At 41.8% G+C, this 21372-nt stretch overlaps 1 protein-coding gene across 4 annotated transcripts in view; it reads right to left on the bottom strand.

The window, feature by feature from the left end:
- CDKL5 (cyclin dependent kinase like 5) overlaps positions 1-21372 on the bottom strand; it is a 206665-nt gene that overhangs the window by 67432 nt on the left and 117861 nt on the right. For all 4 annotated transcript variants that reach the window (XM_030574189.1, XM_030574182.1, XM_030574193.1 and 1 more), the window contains 4 exons: positions 14637-14682; positions 12377-12513; positions 8966-9086; positions 6794-6853 (listed from right to left, as the gene is read on the bottom strand). In XM_030574189.1, the coding sequence (XP_030430049.1) occupies positions 6794-6853; positions 8966-9086; positions 12377-12513; positions 14637-14682 (364 nt within the window). The remainder of the gene's footprint in view (positions 1-6793; positions 6854-8965; positions 9087-12376; positions 12514-14636; positions 14683-21372) is intronic.

The raw sequence follows: 21372 nt of genomic DNA, 5'->3' as shown, positions 1-21372 counted from the left end.
GTTTAACTGCAATAAATACAGTACTGACTCAGCCAAAAGGTGACATGGCCCATCATATTAATCATGTAAATGAAAAACCTTTGATTATATGCTTGGAAGAGAGAAGCAAGAGAAGAAAATTCCTTTCAGCCCCAGGCTGGGTTTTGGCTGTTTGACAGGAACACAATCCTGATACAGCAAAAGAATGAAAGAAAAAAAAAAAATCAACAAATCATAGTCAAGGAAGGGTCTTCCATCCAAGCCAGCCTGCAGGAACTGAAAGGGAACTTGGTCACAATCAGGGACACCTGGAAACATTGAATATCAATCATCAGCTAATGCAATACTGAGGAAAATAAGCAACTGACTTTAAAAATGCTCAGCTTTAACATGGTACAGCAATGGGAAAGGAAAACTAATACTACAGGCTTAATAAGTACACTGCCTATGTGAGAATCCACTTGATGATGGCTTACAAAATTCTTGATTGCTTGACACCTTTCTAAGAGGTACCCCACTGCCTATATTGTAAAGTGGCCTCAACTGGCAGCAGATGTGTGGTTGTTTCAAAGTTTAACTATTAAAGTAATTTTAGCACCACCTTTCCCCTCACCTCCCCCCTTGCTAGTTACCCTAACTTTTATCACAATTAAAATGTTGATAACATTTTTGTGGCAAGGACTTTGTCTTTTACTTGCTTTGTAATTTTTTCCTTTAAATTAGAGCTATACAAAAGCATCTAGCACACTTCTGCACCCTCTTTCTGAAAACTGCATCCAAGTGCTTTAGCACACAATTACATCACAAGCAGCAGTGTATTCCACACATGAAAGCAACAAATGCTAACAAAAAGTCCATGTACCTGCCACAGTGCGGATGTTTAAGTGACAGGATGCCCCAATACAGTGACAACAGGACCAAACTATATGATCTCTTTATGTTGCTGAGATCTACCAACACATCACTTCTCTTGTCCCAGTGGCTTCTCGCACATCTTTACAAATTCACCGTATTGTGTTCTGTACATATGGTGGTGTGTAATATTAGGCTTGTGTGTAATAGTTGTCTGGATGTGTTGTGTGGGCGTAGTTTCTGCCAACAGGAATGAAGAAGGTAACAGTACTGAATGTAGACTGATTGTAGACTGATTGCAACAGACTATTGCTGGAAGCACTCTGGCATTCCAATTGGTATATCAGCTGTGTTGATAGAATTTCCACCCCATTGGCAGAGCTTCTTGTCCTAACAGTCTCCTAATAACTGCATGGTATTGGCCATCATGTGGTGCATAAACATGCTGAGGTATGACAGCTTGTTCAGTACTGTTACACAGGTGGTATGGTATTCACAGCATTTTAATAAAGGAGTCAACCATCACTCCACAAAACATCTGCATATAATTAACATAACATTCCTGTTCTTTCCCCACCCCACTCCCCCTTAGTGAAAAAGAAGGCAGAATATGCTATGACTATTATTTTTGCAGCATGCAGGGATTTGTGAACATGTGTGCTAATGCAGTTGTGGTTCTCTCTGGCCATACTTTGAGGATACAGTGGCTTTTCTGATTAGCGTATCAAGCATCTTCTGGACAAAGTAATAGGACCAGTCCCTGGCACCTATTATTTCAACCACTTTTGTATCAGTCCCTTTATCCTACATGATCCATGTTTCCATTCATACATAGCATAACCAGTGTTTACCAGTGTGCCGGGGGATAATTGTTATTCAATTCTATTTAGGCATGAACAGTTTACATGCCAGACTCAATATTCTCAATTCCATCTTTAAAAAAGCCTCACAGTAAAAGATACTACCTTAATTATCCATTTCTCAATGGCTTTGCCTACACTAAGATTTAAGGTGTGATGTTGGCACATGTTAGCTAACATATGCTAATATGTTGAAAATGTCTAGCGTAGACAATACTTTAACTAGACCAGTTTAGCTTTGTCTATACTAGATATTTACTATGTATTAATTTGCATGTATTATCTAACATCACACCTTTAAATTCTAGTTTAGACAAAGAAGGACAATATGCGCTTGAAACCTATATGGTTACAAAGTGCAATAAAAGCGTGCTTACTGAAATTGGTTGTATTAAGTAATGGGTTAATCTAGTCCAGAGGTAATCAAATTTCTTGGCCAAGACACAGTCAAGATCCAGACTCCAGAGATAGTACTAAAAACAAACAGTAAATAAAAAGATGTTGGGGTCTGTTCAAAAGCATCTGGCTGTTGAGATTTGGCTTGCAGTTCATGTGTTGACTAACCTGATCCTAGTCTAACATTGTCACTTTGTAGCAAAACTGAGTGAAGCTACAATAAAATCAAAATTAAGCAAAATCAAATAAGCTTTCTTTTGTGATTTCAGTTCAACCAAACCTGAAATACAAAATAAAATTCCAAGCATGTTAACCTATATAAATAAAAAAAGAGTTAGCATGAAAAGTATTAGGTACTGTAGGTGCATTATGGTATGCCTCTCTTTTTTACTTAATGTAGGGAACGTCTGCCACTACTTATGGGCAGGGCCGGCTCCAGGCACCAGCCAAGCAAGCTTGTGCTTGGGGCGGCAGATTCTACCTAGGGCAGCTTAGCAGGTTCTCTTATTTTTGGTTCCCTGATCCGGCCGCCCTGCAGGAGGCGGAAGAGGGGAGCGCCCTGCAGCAAACTCGGCAGGACAGCCCACGTCCTTCCCTCCCAGCCGACTGGAGCAGCGCAGAGCCCTCCCAGCAGGCGGTGCGGTGGTCGGGGCCACGGAGCGAGTGCTCCACTGAAGACCTGGCCGTCCCCCTTTTCTCTCTCCCCACTCCCTCTCCCCCCAAATTAGACCAGGCGCGCACTCTGCAGCACAGAGAGTCCCCCTGCGCCCTGGCTCCGGCTGTCCTGTAGGGTTTTTTGGTTTTGTTATTCTCCCCTGCTTCCCCGCTCCAGACAAGACATATTTTTCCCCTCCCCCTGCTTTGCCGCTCCAGCTGCGCCAGGTTATTTTTTTTCCCCTGCTTTGCTGCTCCGGCCATGCCACAGGTTCCCCCCCCCCCCACTCGCTTTGCTGCTCCGCCTACCCTCCCCCTTTTTTTTGTGCGCGCTTGGGGCAGCAAAAACGCCAGAGTCAGCCCTGCTTATGGGGAATAAAATCACTGTGCTTACAGACTATATGAAGTAACATAATTGCTTCAGACAAGCCAGGCTTCATCATTATCAGTCACTTAGTGGCAAAGCTATCAACCAAAATATGAACACATTTGCTTGGATTTTCATTTCCCTACAAAACTGTCCCATCCTTTCAAGGCTACGAATTTCTTTTTGGTGTAAAGTAAACTGAGCTTAACTGAGACCCTTCAATTTTGACTGAAGATTTCTGGGCTCATAATTTGTTGGAACGTGTAGTGTCTGTTGCCTATCCAGTCTTGGCTCACGCTAGCCGCTGCACCAATTTCCCCTTGGACTCCTCAGTAATTCACAACGGCTTTCATGTGTGCAACACCACCTCTAGAGATCTGGTTTACTCACAAAATTCAAATGGGAAAACAAAGCTCCCTAAAACTCCCTGGCTTTTCCTTCAGCTAAATGTTCCTACATTTCAGCCTTGTTGGTTGGAACAGGGTCTCAGAACAGCTCAGGCCCTGTCCCCAAGAGCGAAAAAGAGCCTTTGCATAGGGCTGCTTGCACCATCATTCTGCTCCTTATCAAGCAGCCACTCCCTATCTGAAGTCTCTCTGTGGAGGACCCAAGGCCTCTTCTGGTTCTCTGCAGACATCTCTTTTATAACCCCAGATGACTGATTTAGCACATGACCTATTTGTCACATGACATTCATTTTCTCAACTGAGGGAGGCGAGCTGTGTGTCATAAATAAGGCTAGGACCCACTTCCCTTTTAAAAAGAGACTTGTTGCCTGTGAAAGCATGTTTAAGCAAAAACGGTTCGTGTGTTTTTCTGCAGTTTTGTTTTCTGAACAGCTCTTCCTCTTGGCCAAAATTAAAGAGGTTTGATTGGCAACTGGCATGGAAATAACCCTCACCAACAAATGCCCTTGACTATTCCTGTAAAATTGGTTTTCATGTGACTGGGTTAACAAAAATTGTAAACTCATTATGGACATAACAGTGTTGTACTCTGTGTTAATAAAGCACCCAGCAAAACGGGGTCCTGATTTTGACTGGGGCTCAGCAGAGACTACTCGTGTGTAAAGTTGCTCAAATACTTAAGGTTTTGCAGAATTAGAGCCTAAAGAGGCATAGTTAAGCACTCACAAGTCAGAAAATGCCATACTTTTAAGTTGCACAAGACCATGTCTGTCTCCTGAGCACATGTATTATAGTGCAGTCTTTAATTTGCATATGGTTTCTCAAATAATACAATATCATACTTTCTCTTCTTTCAAGCCTAAAGACATATGTAGAATCTTGTAATATGGTGTATTATTTCATGTATGTCAGGCTATCCACAAAAAAACATTTATATATACAGTAAACCAGGCCTGCACAACATGCGGCCCGCGGAGCCTCACTGTGCGGCCCACTGGGGGATTCTAAATCCCCCGCACATGGCGCTCTGTGGGCAGCCCAAAGCTGGGAGCCCAGAGCCCTTTAAATCTCAGCCGCTGCTGGGAGTCAGAGGGCTCTGGGCTGCCCGCAGAGATTCCCAGCCGCGGCTGGGATTTAAAGGGCTCAGGGATCCCCTCAGCTTCGGGCACCCCAGAGCCCTTTGAATCCCTGCTGTGGCTCTGGCGGCGGGGCCGTGGCTGGGATTTCAAGGGCTCAGCGCTCCCCTCAAAGACCGGCAGCCCAGAGCCCTTTGAATCCCAGCTGAGGCTGGGATTTAAAAGGCTCAGAGCTGCCCACGGCCGCGGGCAGCCCAGAGCCCTTTAAATCCCGGCCTGCAGCCGCTGATTACCCCCTCCCCGGACCCCTGCCTTTAACTGTCCCCCAGGAACCCCATCCCCTATCTAAATGCCGCTGCTCCTTGTCCCCCCCGATTGCCCCCTCCCAAGACCTCTGCCCCTAACTGCCCCTTGGGACCCCAGCCCCAATCTAAGCCTCCCTTCTCCTTGTCCCCAACTGCCCCCTCCTGAGACCCCCCCCAACTTCCCCCAGGACCCTACCCCCTGTCCCGTGATAAACCCCTGGGACTCCCATGCCTATCCAACTGTGGCCTGTCCCCTGACTGCCCCCCTGAACCTCCGCCCCATCCAACTCCCCCTGCTCCCTGTCCCTTGATTGCCACCTAGAACCCCCCACCCCTTCTCCAACTCCCAGCCCCCTTACCATGCCACTCAGACCAGCGTGTCTGGCTCTGTGCAGCTCCAGACACGTTGCTGCCATGCTCCCCCGTGGAGTCCACAGCCCCTACCCCCAGCACCTGCCTTCCAGATTTGAACACCTCAAAATTCAGGAGTGCTCAAGCTCAGTTTGGGCAGCTGTTACCTCATTTCTCCCAAATCAAATATACTGATCAACTGTAACTCGCTGTAGAAAAAGTAGGATAAAATTGAGCAAGAAATGCTTATTAAGACTGGAATTGCTATTTTCAACAGCCATTGCCTTTTTGTTTATTTAAAAGGAAGCTAATGATATTTCATTGGCAAATTCCCCATAGAAAGAAAGAGTGGAACAAAAGAATAATAAAGGTACCTCAACTTTTCCTCATTTATGTAGGACAGTCTTATAATATGCATCCAGATATCCTCCAATCACACAAGCTGAAAATTGTTCCACTTTACTGCAGCTCTGTAACCATATGGGAACCAATCCTGTCTGTATTTTGTGCACATCCAAAATTCCTGCTGACTGACCCGCCCTGGGAGCGAGTTACCAGTGACCCAGGGCTGGGGTTGCAGGAGGTGTGTGTGTGTGTGGGGGGGAAACCACTGGTGGGGGGGAGCCCAGGGCTGGGGCAGCAGTGGGGTGGGGGGAGGGCACTGGTGGGGAGGAAAAGGTGGAATCCCAGCGCTGGGGTGGCAGGGGGTGTGGGTGGGTGGGGGTAGAGCCCAGGACTGGGGCAGCAGGGGACTATAGGGGGGAGACCAGGGTTGGGACGGGGGGCAGCAAAAAACCTAGAGCCGGCTCTGCTGGGTTCCCCCAGCTGCCGGAGCCCAGGGCCCTTTAATTTGACCCTGAGGGCTCCCAGCCACCTCTTCAGCGGGGAGCCCCTGGTTGATTTAAAATCAAGTATCACCTCCCCACCCCCAACCTTCCTTTTTGGCCCACAGCTGTTTTGGTGGGGCAGTGCTGGGGAAGGAGGGTTTGTTTCCGCAGAGCTGGGCGGCCCTGGGGCAGGGTGTTTCTGTGGGGCTGGGAGGTTTTGGCCCTCAGCTGTTTTCTTTGGAGTAATGTGGCCCTCGCCGCTTTACGAGTTATGCAGGCCTGCAGTAAACCAATACTTATTCAACATACTAAATTATTTATGATACAATAAAGAGTAATGAAAAATTACTCATGTGTGGGCCAAATAGGTCCACACAGTTAAGCATGCCTCATACTTGATTAATCCTCTGAACTGCACATAAGAAAATCTTGGCCAATAGTTGAAAAGAAAATGAATATTATAGGAATATGTCAACTTATCTTTGGGAACCATATTTTATTTACAGAATGAGTATATATAAAAACATACTTAACAGGTCCAAATCAAAGGTTAGAGATCTTTACAAATTAACGTGCTACCCGGAAATATGAACATAATGAATACTGACCACTAAAATGTGCTCAAAATACACATGCTGGAGAACTTACAAATAAACAATGTGGAATTTTTAAGGTAAAAAGTGCTTCTTTCAAAAAAATAAAAAAAGTAAGCAACTTACCGAAGTCACACAGCTTCAGAACATCACAGTGGCTTATTAAGAGATTTTCCGGTTTGATATCTGAAATATCAGAATAAGGAGAAAAAAAAAGTAAGACAGTTCCTAACATCCATTTTTAATTTTCAACTTATTTAATTGTAAGAGAATTACAGCGAGGAAGGGAGGGAGGATAGTACACTGTTTTGAGCATTGGCCTGCTAAACCCAGGGTTGTGAGTTCAATCCTTGCGGGGGCCACTTAAGGATCTGGGGCAAAAATCAGTACTTGGTCCTGCTAATGAAGGTGGGGGGCTGGACTCAATGACCTTTCGGGGTCCCTTCCAGTTCTAGGAGATAGGTATATCTCCATAACAACAACAGGCCATAGTAGAAAGTACTTGTAATCTGTACAACTCATTTTCAAACAATCCTGCACTTTTCTAAACAAGTAGAACTCATAGCTCCTGTATTGTGGTTTCTTTTAAAATTTCTCAGAAGAAACATGGGAAGAGTAAATATGCACTTGCACTTATGCACAGGCACAAAATCAACTTAAGCATGTGGAAATGTCATTTAATTACCCAGTTTATTAGCAAAATGTAGGATATGTAAGCTCAATATTTGTACACTGAAAATTACCTTCTGGGGCTCATTGTGTTTGTCTTCTAGAAATATTTTTGCTCTCTAGTTTCATAGGCAAGAATTGTAGACCAAGCTGGTCTTTGACTATTAGCAGTAAATATGTCCAATGGCTTGTGATGGGATGTTAGATGGGATGGGATCCGAGTTACTATAGAGAACTTTTACAGATCCAGACTAACACGGCTACCCCTCTGATACTTGACACCATGCAAGGCACTGCATTTAGCCGTATGGAGTGGAAATCCATCAACCTCATGAAAAAACTTGCACAAATACATTACTGCTTTTACAGAGAATTCTTTCCTGGGTGTCTGGTTGGTGAGTCTTGCCCACATGCTCAGGGTTTAGCTGATTGTCAAATTTGGGGTGGGGAAGAAATTTTTCTCCAGGGCAGATTAGCAGAGGCCCTGGGGGGTTCACCTACCTCTGCAGTGTGGGGCACGGGTCACTTGCTGGAAGATTCTCTGCATCTTGAAGTCTTTAAACCATGATTTGAGGACTTCAATGGCTCAGAGATAGGTTTGATACAGGAGTGAGTGGGTAAGATTCTGTGGCCTGAGTTGTACAGGAGGTCAGACTAGATGATCATAATGGTCCCTCCTGACCTTAAAGTCTATGATTCTATAAACATATTGTTTACTCTGATACATTTGGTATAGCACCTACTGAGTACATGCAACCTGTATAGAGTAGTTATATTTTTACAATGTACTTGAGAAAAGTTCTCTCCCCTGTATTTTGTTTAATTTCATTTGTAAGTCATTTTGTTCTCTATTTGTATTCCAGTATGTATTGAAATCATCCACTAAGGAAAAACAAAAAAGAAAACACAAAAACAAAAGCCACCTTATGGAACCACACTGGAAAACAAGGCTTTATAAAGTAAGAACATAATAAAAGTAGATAAAGTCACACCTTACAGTATGTCATGTATCAGGAGTAGCCAGGACCGGTGCAATCAGTTAGGCAACCTAGGCAGTCACCCCCAGTCGCCGCCGGCATTTAGGGAGCTGGGGCAGGGGAGCGTGGAGAGGGCTGCCTGCAGCAAGTGTGTGGGGGGGTGGCACACAGGGGAACTCCCCACCCCAGCTCACCCCTGCCCCGCCTCCTCCCCGAGCATGTCGCGGCTGCTTCACTTCTCCCGCGTCCCCAGGGCTTACAGTGCCTAAGCAAATGGTACAATTTTGTCTCTAATTATACCCAGGAGTCAGCAGACTATTATATTGATGAACATCATTTTAAAGTAGTTTTAGGATCCCATGCTTTTGGTGGCTTCTAGGTAGAAACTTTAGCAGTTTTGTTTGAAGAGAAGTCTGTCTGCACAGGTAATTATATGGTAATATCTGAAGTCATTTAGGTGACTTCAGAGCTTAGCTAAATTGAAATAATTTTTCTATACCCACTTAAATATAGTTTGTTTTAAAGGGAACTTTTTGTTTAAAGTAAATCCAAACACATTTATGAAAATTTTTACAAGCTGTAGCGCCTTTCCCCATAAAAAGAAAATTACTACAAAGGGTTCATTTCCATGTGGAAAGCTATACACACTTACCTCTATGAACAATGTCATTCTTATGACACCAGTGAATCGCTTTGATTAATTGGTAGATATAGCTTTTTACTTTTTCCGGTGGAACTCCATTTGGCATTTCTTCTAGCAATTCAAGCATATTCTAAATGTTTAAAATATAGATATTAATTGCTAAAAGTAGCTTTACCCATAATACGATCCTAACATACTAAAGTACTATCATTATGCCAGTAAACCTAGCTTTGTAAACCAGCAGTTTAATATCCAAGGGCCATAACCTTGCCATATATAGCCAGCTTTCATTCTAGACAAAGATCTAGTGAATACTATCTTCTGTAAAGGTGAAACAAAAGCTCTTGTTAAAATATAACTGCTTAAACCCCCAAATAATTAGTAGACATTTAAACTGCTAAAAATATTTAGTATGAGCTCATTATATATATAAGTAATTGCTTAGAACAGAACAGAATTCCCCTGCATGGTATGACAATATGAACATTTCTCTAAAGCAAGGCAAAGCATTTTACTAAATATCCTGCAATAGTTTATGCCAGTGCTTCCTGAACTTTTCAGCCAGTACTAGTTTCACTTACTAAGACCTCGTCTACACACAAAATTACACTGCTTTAACTATACCCATATAGCTACCTATTCCCAGAGAGAAGGGAAAATAAGCTGTAGAACACTTACACGGATAACTGTGTCAACACTAAATGGTTGTACCAATTTAACTATTTCAGTAGAAAAAAAAATCAGACCCCCTAATCAAAATAGTTATATTGGTACAAAACCCTTGTGCAGCTAAGGCCTGAGATTTCAATTATGTTGGAAAAGGCCTGCTACCTCCCAATCAACTTTGTGTGCAGAAATGTACAATAGAGATTAGTCTACGCTAAATCTCATTTGAATGGGTGGTAGGCAGCAGCTGCTCTCTAGAGTACAGAAGAGAATTTCATTAAATTAGGAAGGGGGATGTGAGAACATCAGCCTCAAAAGTCTGAAATACCATTACTTGAACATATACCAATAGTTAATCACTGCTTATGGTGCTTGCAAGGGAAACAAAATTCTGATCCCTGTGCTGGAAAATGGAAAAAAATATTTTTGAATATTTTGTTTTCCACAAAGTATACAGTTATTGATTTGGGAATTTAACATTTACAAAAAACATTTCACTTCGCCTTTGGTGCGCATTATCTCCTAATCTACAATCTAATTTTGAGATTATTCTTAGAAGCTGTCTTAACATACATACACAAATTACAAAGCATATACTAAAATCAAAGTTTTTTTTAAAAATATGGTAGTATTTGAAAGGCACTTGAATGCTTTTCAATCTATTGATAGATTTAGTAATTTAAGACTATGGGGTATGGGTTTTTGTTAAATCCATATCTACAGTATGGACAAATGATTACAGATATGTCTATTAAGACAAGAGTACTGTTCACTGGTGGTACTGTAAAAACCTGGACAAATAGGACAGTAAATTCTTTAGTGTTCTAATCTGAACAAGAATAGCAGTATCAAGGGGATGAAGCATAATCCTATATGCTTATTGACAACATCAGCTAAGAAGATGATGTAAAAAGACGACTAGTTAAATTCGGATTAGTGTAATCTGGATTTTAGCATTGCAGAGATAATACTCTTTAAAGGACAAAATGTGCTCATCAACCAGCAGAAATTGGCTAACTGTACAACATTTTTTCCATTCTTCTCCCTCTGCCTCACTTAAAATATAAGAATTGCCTACGCATTTATCATGGCCCTGAAGAATATCTGTAAGGGTCTGTGGAATTCATTTAACACATTATGAAAGCAAGATTAATTTATCAACTACATGTAACTGAAAATAGAGATAATTACAACAATAATACCACCAAGCAAAAATTATGCATAGCAGCTACCCTCATGATTATATAATTTTATGTTAATAAAAAGTAATGTTGGGTCACAAAAATACATTTCCTTCCTAACACAGGAAGGAAATGAATAATGGAAACACATGAAACCTACTGTATTCTCTTGATATTTATTAATAATTCAAAATGATTATTAAAATACACAGTTGAAATATTCATCTTCTTCCTTATGTTGGTCTTCTGTACTTTTGGTATAGTAGTTTTAGCACTAAGAAAAACTATATAAAGTAAGTAACTACAAATATAACTAAATATACAGCATTTTCCATATCCTGATACACACAGTTAACATACAGAAGACTGCACTGATCATAGTGAGCACAGGTTAATTAAAACAGGAACTTTAGAATCCAGACATTAAGGCTATAGAGGAACTAATGCAGTAGGAATTAACTGATTGTCAGGTAGTGCATCACAAAATTTATGGACAAAAGAACCAGAATATGCAATATAGGCTTAGTGTCACCTCACCCTCGATGTTTCAGATCACATTACATGATCATTTTATAATCTCAAGTAAGGGAAGCGGGTAGTGGTTAGGAGTCTCATGAATACTCATACAGCAAGCACTGCACACCTTGTTAGCAACAAATACTAAGGGCACGCAGGACTATATATAGGGGGATTAAATTGAGGATAACACAGCACCAGAAGGACATAAAATTATGATTTTAGAAAAGAGAGCAAGGGCAGATGAAGGTTCCAGGAAAAATAAGCTTTTTTTCCTTCCAAATGAAGAGACACAGAAACCGGAGTCTAGAATACAGAGCTACAGCCTACTCTTGCCCTAGAGGGCTTACAGAAATAGCAGAGAACTAGTCTGTCCTGGGCACTCTCTCATGAGAAGCAGATCGAGGTGTAAGGAGTGCTAGTATAGGGGTAAAAAGAAAACAGTGGAATGGGTTCTGATGCGGTCAGGGATGGAAGGAATTTAAGAAAGTCAGTCATAAGGAGATTTTGTGGGGTCCTACAATTTAGTTCATTTCAAATATTTCAAACTGTCTTCCAAAGATTAGATTTCTATGTGGAAAAAAAAATAAGAGCAACCCTATTTTTAACAACAAGAAAAGAGAGGAAAAAAACAATGGATACACGAGGACAAGCAATCTATGTTCCTTGTGTTTTGGAAAACATACTATAGAAGGAATCTTGAGGTAAACACTTAAATCATTCAACCTTCAAATTAAACTGCTTTATGGACCTTTGGTCAAAAAAACAAACAAACAAACAACCTTTTCTCAAATGACACATATTTCAGTCTAATGCTTGTTTGATTTTGCATCTCTGCCTCACTGTACTATGTAAATATTATTACTTACGTCATTTGGGTAATTTTCTTAGCAGAAGAAGGGACAAGATATATACATTCTGTTTAGATTTTATTTAATTTCTTGGTTTCCCACTCCAGGATTAAAATACCTTCATTTTTAGAGTTCAAATCCTTGTATTTATTGTTCATAAATTACTTGATATTTTGCCCTGAAAGAGATGTCAAAGATCAACTCACTTTTTCCACATATTCAAACACTAAGTATAATTTTCCTCTTCTTCTGAAAGCTTCTTTCAGCTCCACTATGTTTTCCTGTTTCAAAGTGCGAAGCATTTTAAGCTCTCGTAAAGTGGTTTCTTTGACTTCTTCATTTTCTAGAAGATAAACAATGGTAAGTGTGGTAAAACAAAACTTTGCAGAGAGCAACAATAACCTTAGTAATCAAGGTTAACAATCTGTACACTAATGTACAAAATTCAGTGGACATTCACAGTAAAAAGCAATCTAAAAACTGTAAGCTATTTAAGTGATTTGGGTACTAAATATAATTATATCTGCCAGTCCACATATACAACTATCATAATGGACTTTAAGCACTCTAGTTTTAAACATTCAAAGAATAATCACTGCACACTTCTCTCTCTCTGATACCACTGACTAAGGTTTATGATTTAACTTGCGCTCCCTCCGCTGCTTGGCTGGCTCTGCATCAGAAGAGGGAAAATACTGTACAATCATGTACAAACTTGATATCCCTCACCCCACTGCTCTTCAAAATTTTGGTTATCCGATAATTGTTTGCATTTACATGCTATCTATGCTGAAGAATCTTAGCATGCGTTACCAATTATATGTACACAATGGACAGCATCAATGAAGTGGGAACTCGGTGCACAGCACACTGCAAACAGTGGGGAGAAAAATCATTGACCAAAAATGACCCTAAGGACAAACCCATACCACTCTGAAAAGTACCATAGAGCTCTACCAGCCATGGAGAGGAAAACAGAGCAGAACACACAGAATTTCTGTTCTAAAGGTTTCACACAAAATACTTTCAATATAGTGTTCAATGATACAGACACTCAATTCATTCATCTTAGAAGGCAGAAAGGCTAAAGTTGCTGTAGTAAAGATTTAAACCTATTGTTCTACGGAGTCTAGGATTTCAATCTTGGATGACTTCTTTTAGATTCTAAGCTCTTTAAGACAGGGACTGTCATTTACTATAAGTGAGCACAATGGGGCTCTGACCTGGCTGTCCTCTGGGCAACAATGCAGTATAAATGTTAACTAAAAAAATAAATAAAAGCAAGCCAGTCAGTCAGCCAGCCATTGTCTTCCATACTGTTAGACTTGACAACATTCTGTTTTTTTTGGAATAATTTCAGTGGATTATATTAATGTTTGGTTTAAAGCTTTTTTGGTTTTTATTGATTTATATGTACAGTGAAATTTATGTTGATTTGTGACATTTACTGACAAAAAGAAAGAAAGAAAAACTGAAAGATAATTATGTGTTCTATAAACCATTCAATGTAGTTCCTGAAATCTGGGCAGAATAAAGCATCCTGTGAAGAGCTCAGAGACAGTTTTCTACGGCGGGATTCTCTCTTCAATAACCAGCTCCAGTTCTGAAAAACTATTCTGAAATATTGTGATGATTTGTTTGATAGGGATCATCACAATTCATTTCAGCCAGTATTTTCTGCTTTAGGTATAAAAACAGGACTTGGGAATGACAACGCTAAAAGACTTGCTGAATACATTATCCAGGTATCTTGGTGCTGGTCAGAGTTTGCACTGGATGAAGTGACACAGAGGTAAATTTAACTTCCCTGATACATCCGTGACAACCAATTGCATCTTCGTTGGCCACATCCCATGGCAAACAGCACAGATAAAATATTTACCAAAATCTAATGGGTGGCATTTTTGAGCTTTATAATGAAGGCTATAATGAGCCATTAGACCAACACAGCATAAGTAGTCAGACATAGCTGCAACATCTCAGGAAGGAATTATGTCTCTTTGGGTAAAAATTACTCAACTGCTACCCCTTTGATCTACAGTGGGGCAGAAAGTCACCTCACACTTGACTTATTCCCCTGCTTATGCCTGACCAGCTCTGATGGTCAGTGCATAGACAGTAGCGGGTGGAGTCTTTGCTCTGTTCATTTCCTTAACCTGTACGCACCCCAGTCCCTACTCTTGCTGCTCTGCCTGGTGCCATAATCGAGGAAAAGCTAATATGGCTGCACAGGAGAGGAAGGTGGGGATAGGGAGGTGGAGCTTATTCCTTGTGTGGCTACCTAGTTTAAGGGCACAGTCCAGCCTTCACACAGGAGCTAATGTATCAAAGCACAGGACACTAGTACAGCTAACACATCACTGAGGTTGTCATTTTTAAGTTCTCTCTCATATGTGAGGTCTTGTATTTTCATCAAGTATCCGCAACATGTTTATTTATACAAATGGTCACAGAGGAAGCAATTACCTTCACTGTCTTTGAATTTCTTGATGGCCACAATTTCATGCGTCTCCTATAAAATAAAAACAAAAGAAGGAGATAAGAAAGGCAAGATTTTTTTTTGAGCACTTGGATCAAATAAAATATCCAGATCAAAAAGTGTTTTCATTTTACATTTTCAAAAGGCACTCAAAAACAAAAAAAAGACTGAATATAGAATCTAGTAAAAATCTAAATGATTACGCCAACTGCATACAAGCATATTCAGCAAATATGCAGTGATTAGACACTGAAACATGAAACTCATAAGTTAGACACCAAAAATGCATATTCAGATACATAAAATGAATGGCTTTGTTTTCAAAGGAGTGAGCACCTGCAGCTCCCATTGCTCAGCTGCTCTGAAAGTCATGTCACTCATTTAGGTAATCAAAATATGGATTTGGGTGCCTATATTTGTGTATCAAAATTTAAAAATATTAGCTGATGGCCAAGTTTTGCAAGACTGATTAGTGCTTTTGGGTTCCCAACTTGAAACACCTGGAAGGTGAGAGAGGTTTTTGGTACCTCAGCTTGGGCACCCCAAATCACTAGTCACTTCTGAAAATGTTGGCCTGTGTGCTTACCTCAGAACTACAGGTACTTGAAAGAGCCTCTTGAGTAATCTAGTCCTGCCTCTGCACCCAGGAAGGATTCTCATCTAAACTGATTGTCACCACATTGTACCCATTTTATTCCTGAACATCTCTAGTTTAATTTCTACTAGAGCATCCCATACTCCCCAAAACAAATATACAGTCTATTCACATAGGGCACATATGAATATAAAAGAAAATTTACTTGCTGTCTCATGTATTTCTCTGTGTAGAAAACATGCTGCAAGAAAGTCCCTATGCTACCAAATGTAGGAGGTACATCTCTTTTTAAAATGCCAATACTCCAGAGAAGTAACAGCACTTCACACCATGCTGAGGTCTGTCAGTGTACAGGGGCTGAATTAAGGGCCAGCAGCAAAACAGTTAAATCATTTTGGAACTTGTTCATACTTGTTATATTTACAAATGTGAAAACATGCACACAACTAATTATTAAAACAGAACATAAAGCATCTGCTCTCTGTTCTTCATGTCACCAAATGTCCACAATATGCGATCCTGAATGAAAACTTTATCCATCTATAAAAGACTACCATTTATTTCAGTGGGAATTGACTCAGGTCCTTTGAGATCCTTATGAAAGTCATTAATATTAGCAATATTCAATAAAAAAAGGCATAGCATATTTATTTTAGAGCTGTTAGCGTGGAAACATTAAAATGCCCAGAGCCAGCTGTTCAGGGCACTCTGCCTTTATGTTTGTTTGCAGCATATAGTGGACAACTTTCTAACTGCAGAAAAAGAACACCCTTGCCACACCCCTGCCCTGAGGCCCCGCTCCTTCTTCGAGGCCCTACCCATGCTCACCCCAACCTGCCCTCCCTCCATTGCTTGCTCTCCCCCACCCTCGCTCACTTGTTCATTTTCACTGGGATGGGGAAGGGGGGTGGTGTGCAGGAGGGGGTGAGGGCTCCAGCTGGGGGTAAGAACTTGAAGGTGCAGTCAGAAATGAGGGGTTTAGAGTGCGGATGAGTTCCATGCTGGGGTAGGAGATTGGGGTGCAGGAGAAAGTGAGGGCTCTGTCTGGAGGTATGAGCTCTGTGGTGCAGTGGGGGGGGCTCTGGGCTGGGGCAGGAAATGGGGGTGCAGGAAGGGGCTCTGGACTGAAGCAGTGGAGGGAGAGTGGGGTATGGGCTCTGAGAAGGTGTTTGGGTGCAGAACGGGGCTCAAGCCTGGTGTATGGGAGGGGGTCAGGAGTGCAGGCTCTGGGAAGTAGTTACCTTAAGCAGCTCCTGGGAAGCAGCGACATGTCCGTCCAACTCCTAGGCAGAAGGCTGGCCAGGGTGCTCTGCTGCGCACTTCCCCCACCCACAGATGCCACCTCTGCAGCTCCCATTGGCTGCGGTTGCCAGCCACTGGTAGCTGTAGCCAGCGCTCAGGGGCAGCACGCAGAGACCCTGTGGCCAGCCATCCACCGAGGACTCGGATGGACATGTCACTGCTTCCGGGGAGCCGCACGGAGCCAGGCAGAGAGCCGGCCAACCCCACTGCGCTGCCAACTGGAATTTTAACAGCCAGGTCAGCAGTGCTCACCAGAGCCACTGGGATCTCTTTTCAGCTGGGTGCTCTGGCCACCCTAGGAAGCACCAGGCATGTTGTTCATTCCATGTGAAAACAAAATAATCAATCAATCATGTGGCAATAAATTCATTCTGTGATCATCATACATGATATTTATACCAAATCTGGCAAGTGTTATGTTGTGCATTGATCTTAATGACCAACTATCGCCTCTAAATGACCTCACTGAGGAAAGTTAATTTAACAAAAGCAACTCATGTGGAAGTCATTTTTGCTGTTAGTTCCTGATCATCTCTCATAGTACATTGTCCTGCCAAAACCCATCCTAAATATACTGGCCTAATTTGAAAGCTCATACGTTACTAAGTCCAGCTAAAATAAGACTGATCAAAGAAGAGCTCTGCTCACCAATTATAGAAAAAACGGATGACAAGGCCGAGGACAGAATATTGAATTGCAGCTAGAACCACGTTCTGAGAAGTTTGTATCTCTCACTTCAAATACAGCCATGCTCATATATTTGATTATAAATTAATTATTAATTAATTAATTTAGTCTAACCTAAATTCAGCAAATTGTTCTTACTGGTTGTAATATCACCAATGAGTGACCTCAGTGTCAAAATTCAAATACATCCATCCACCTTGTAAAGCCATCTTTATGCAAAACCAAAGTTATTCATGGAGACTGCTCTGCTGACTGTTAATGTACACTTTGAATAATTATTTAAAGCACTGTTCTGAGAAAAAAGTAAACATGTATTTAGGCTCCAATATAGCAAAGACTTGTGCACATGCTTAACTGTACGCACTATGAGTAGTCCCATAGCACTCAATGAGACTATTCACAGTACAAAGAGCACATGCTTGACTCTTTGCAGGGTCTTTATTCCACCTTCAGCAATGCTCACCAAAAGACATTGGTTTTCAAATAAGGGACTTTTTCATGCATACTATCTGGAAATTTTATTATTAATATATGTCAACAGGTTAAGAAGTTAAATCTATAGTTACATTTAACAAGTTTTCATTTGGGGAACCTTTTTACTTGTATTGTTTATAAAATAATTTAGTTTTATCATGATGAAGTAATAAAAAATGAGCATGTAACAAATTGTCTCTGTCTTATTGTTTAGGATTTTGAGTAAAATGATGAAATATTTTTAAGAGAATTATTGCATAATTCATAATTGAATAATTTTAAAACAAGAACACAATAGAAATGGGAACTAAACAGCAAGATATTTGAGGAACTGTACAGATAATGTCTTTTCTCCTTGAGAATTCACTTTTCTTTATCTACCCAGGTTTTTAGGAACCATTACTCTATTGTGAACTGTGTGATCTACCTTAGGTATTAGCTTGCTGCACACATTGCAGAAGACCCAGTCCCTCAAGAATAAACGCAGTATTTTCTATTATAGGAAGTCCTCATAACCCGATCAATGGACAATCTAGTCTAGTATCCTGCCTCTGGCTGCATTAGTACATCAGGGGCTTCGAAGGTTTTCAAGGGGGGGAAAAAACACCTAATGAGGGCTGTGATGCAGGGAATGGAATAGGGGATACCTTTTTGACCTCTACAAGTATCAGTTTATATTTTGAAGCATGAAATTTGAGTCCATTCATCCATTCTTATCTCAGCTATATTTGTCAAAATATATAGACTCAGTATTTAATTTTATAACAGATAAATGCTGCTGAATACACTTGACTTTCTATTTGTAGGAAAGTGAAGGTCAGATGTGAATTGGCTGCTCATAGGCCATGAGACCATGAGTGAGATCCATGAAGAGACTGAGGTTTTGCAATGATGAGCGTCCTGCTCTCAACTCTTAGGTGCCTAGGACATCACAAGAGCAACACTGTGATCCACAAAGCCAATTTAGGCACCTAGACTCCCTATACTATGAATGGAGAGAGACAGGTACCTAGGAATGGGATTCACAAAAACCAGCACGCTAAGGAGGGAGCCACCTAAGCCAGTCAATGGGAGATGCTGATCGAGGGTATGTGCTAAGCCCTGACCCTTTCTCGGAGATCGGCACCTAAATCCGGGCTGCAGGACCTTTGTGGATTCCACCCTGCATGACTAGGACAGAGTAGTCATGCTTCCTCTCTAGTGCAGACACCCAACATCTCTCTAATGCCACTTCAATGCAGGCAGATTAATTGTCAGTTCTGGGGTTGCCTTTCCCTGTCTCAGCAGAAAGGGGGGAAAACTTAGTTTGGCGAACAAAGGAATGGACCAGCTCCTGGGAAGGGGATGAGCTCATGCTCATATATACTGTGGCCAAGCTCTTTCTTGTGCCTCTAATGTGAATGTGCATGTTTGTCTCAAGGAGGGACTCCTCTGCCTCCTACTGGCCAGGTGTGACGGGGGGGGGGGAATTAGTGGAGCCAGCTAGTACTCATTGTTCTCTCTCTGAACGTAAAGCAATCCTGCACCTAAGAACTATCTTGTTGCTGCTGCTGTCCTCCCACTCTATGCGAATCTGACTAATTGGCTGTTTTGGCGATCAGAAAATTATTTTTTCCAGTTGCCACAAATAAAGAGGGATCTGGAGGGTTTTTTGGCTTCCTTGCAGCGTTGTAAAGTCACAGTTTAGGTTAAAAGGAGTAAGAACAGGAATTTTAATGTGAGGACATAATATAGGAATGTTTAGTTCATCACAATTTGCAGCCAGTGTTGAATGCAGATAAAGGCTAAAAGGGCCATCAGGACCTTGGATATGGCGGTGGGAGGGAGATGTTCTTCTTCCTGTAAATATGGTTGCCGACTCCCCAGGATTGTCCTGGCGTCTCCAGGAATTAAAAGATTGACAAATTTTTAATTGAAGATCATTTGATGAAACCTCCAGGAATACGCCCAACTAAAATTGGCAACCCAGCTGTAAAGAGAAGGTGAGATCTGAAGTCTTCACAGACTGAGAGGCAAGGGAGAAAACTGAAAAGCGAGCTGAGCCCTAGGTTATATTTAAAAAAGTCCTCCACTAAGTATTGGTTACATGGTTTGCGCCCGTTAATCCCACACTGACCATAATTAAAGGTCTGGTACATCAGAGGGGGTGAACAGATAACAATGGGGAAATAGGCTAAGTTAATATAGTTGTGGCCTGCTGCTTAAATCAACCTCTGTGCCTGCATGTCCTCTTCAATGGTGGGGAGTAAGGCTGAGGATTGCATCTGCTGAGTTCTGCACATGGTGCATGCCTGGAATCTATGATCAACAATCATTTCTCTGATCATTAGTGCAGGATCCCTGTTAGAGGAGTAAAGTTCTGGAACAGCCCTCCAATAGGAGTGAGGCAGGGAAAAAAACCTAACTGGCTTCAAGAGTGAGCTTGAAAGTTTATAGAGTGGCTGGTATGACAGGAGAGCCTACAATGGCATATGGCCCATCAGCGACAGCCAGTGGCAAAAATCGCCAACAGCTGGAGATCGGAAACTAGATGGGGATGGTTCTGAGAATTTTTTCCCAGGTATCTGCCTGGTGGGTCTTGCCCCATATGCTTAGGGTCTAACACAGGGTTTCTCAAACAGGGGTCACTGCTTGTGTAGGGAAAGCCCCTGGCGGGGCCAGGCCGGTGTGTTTGCCTGCCCCGTCCGCAGCTCCCACTGGCTGCAGATTGCTGCTCCGGGCCAACGGGAGCTGCTGAAAGCAGTGGCCAGTAAGTCCCTCGTCCCACGCTGCTTCCAGCAGCTCCCATTGGCTTGGAGCAGCGGTCCGCAGACAGTGGAAGCCATGATCGGCTGGACCTGCGGACAGGGCAGGCAAACACACCAGCCCAGCCTGTCAGGGGCTTTCCCTACACAAGCAGCGATCCCTGTTTGAGAAACCCTGGTCTAACAGTATGCCATATATGAGGTTGGGAAGGAATTTTCCCCCCAGGGTCAGACTGAAGTCTTTAAACCATGATTTGAGAACTTTAGTAACTCAGTCAGAATTTAGGGGTCTATTACAGGAGTGGGTGAGTGAGGTTCTGTGGCCTGCAAGGTGCAAGAGGTCAGACTAGATGATCACGATGGTCCCTTCTGACCTTAAAGTCTATGAATCTAGATCAATTTCCTAGTCTCAAATCATTTGTATGCTTCTACCCAAGCAAATCATGAAACATTACAACTGAAAGCACAGATGTCACCTCATTTCTTATTCACTGTTAATTATGTACAATTTCAATTGTGTCAGAAACTTTAAATTTAATTTGTTTCCTTCAGCTGGTTCCTAGAAAAGTCCCTAATGTCAATGGTGCAACCAATCAAGGAATACAGTTTTACTCAAAATAAGCAAGGGTGGCAGAACCTGTGGCCATTTTTTGTCTGGCTAGAGAAACATATCCTACCACCTTAACTTCTCTTTCTCTGACATGTCACACCTGCCAAGCTGAGTCTCATGTCAGGATTGGAAGAAAAGTCCTAGATTTAAAAAGAATTATAAACATGTTTTAATGGAGTAAAACAAGTTTCATTATGTATCAAGGACCCATCTGTCAGCTCCGACCTCAGGCACGGAGCAGGAAACAAGTCCTTAAAAAATATAGTTAAGATGATGTATTTCAGAAAACAATTTATTTTGCTATAATGCTA

The sequence above is a fragment of the Gopherus evgoodei genome, chromosome 1 (genome assembly GCF_007399415.2).
Source record: "Gopherus evgoodei ecotype Sinaloan lineage chromosome 1, rGopEvg1_v1.p, whole genome shotgun sequence".
Lineage (NCBI taxonomy): Eukaryota > Metazoa > Chordata > Testudines > Testudinidae > Gopherus > Gopherus evgoodei.
Note: the sequence above shows the minus strand (reverse complement) of the source record. Positions and strands in the feature narration are given on the sequence as shown.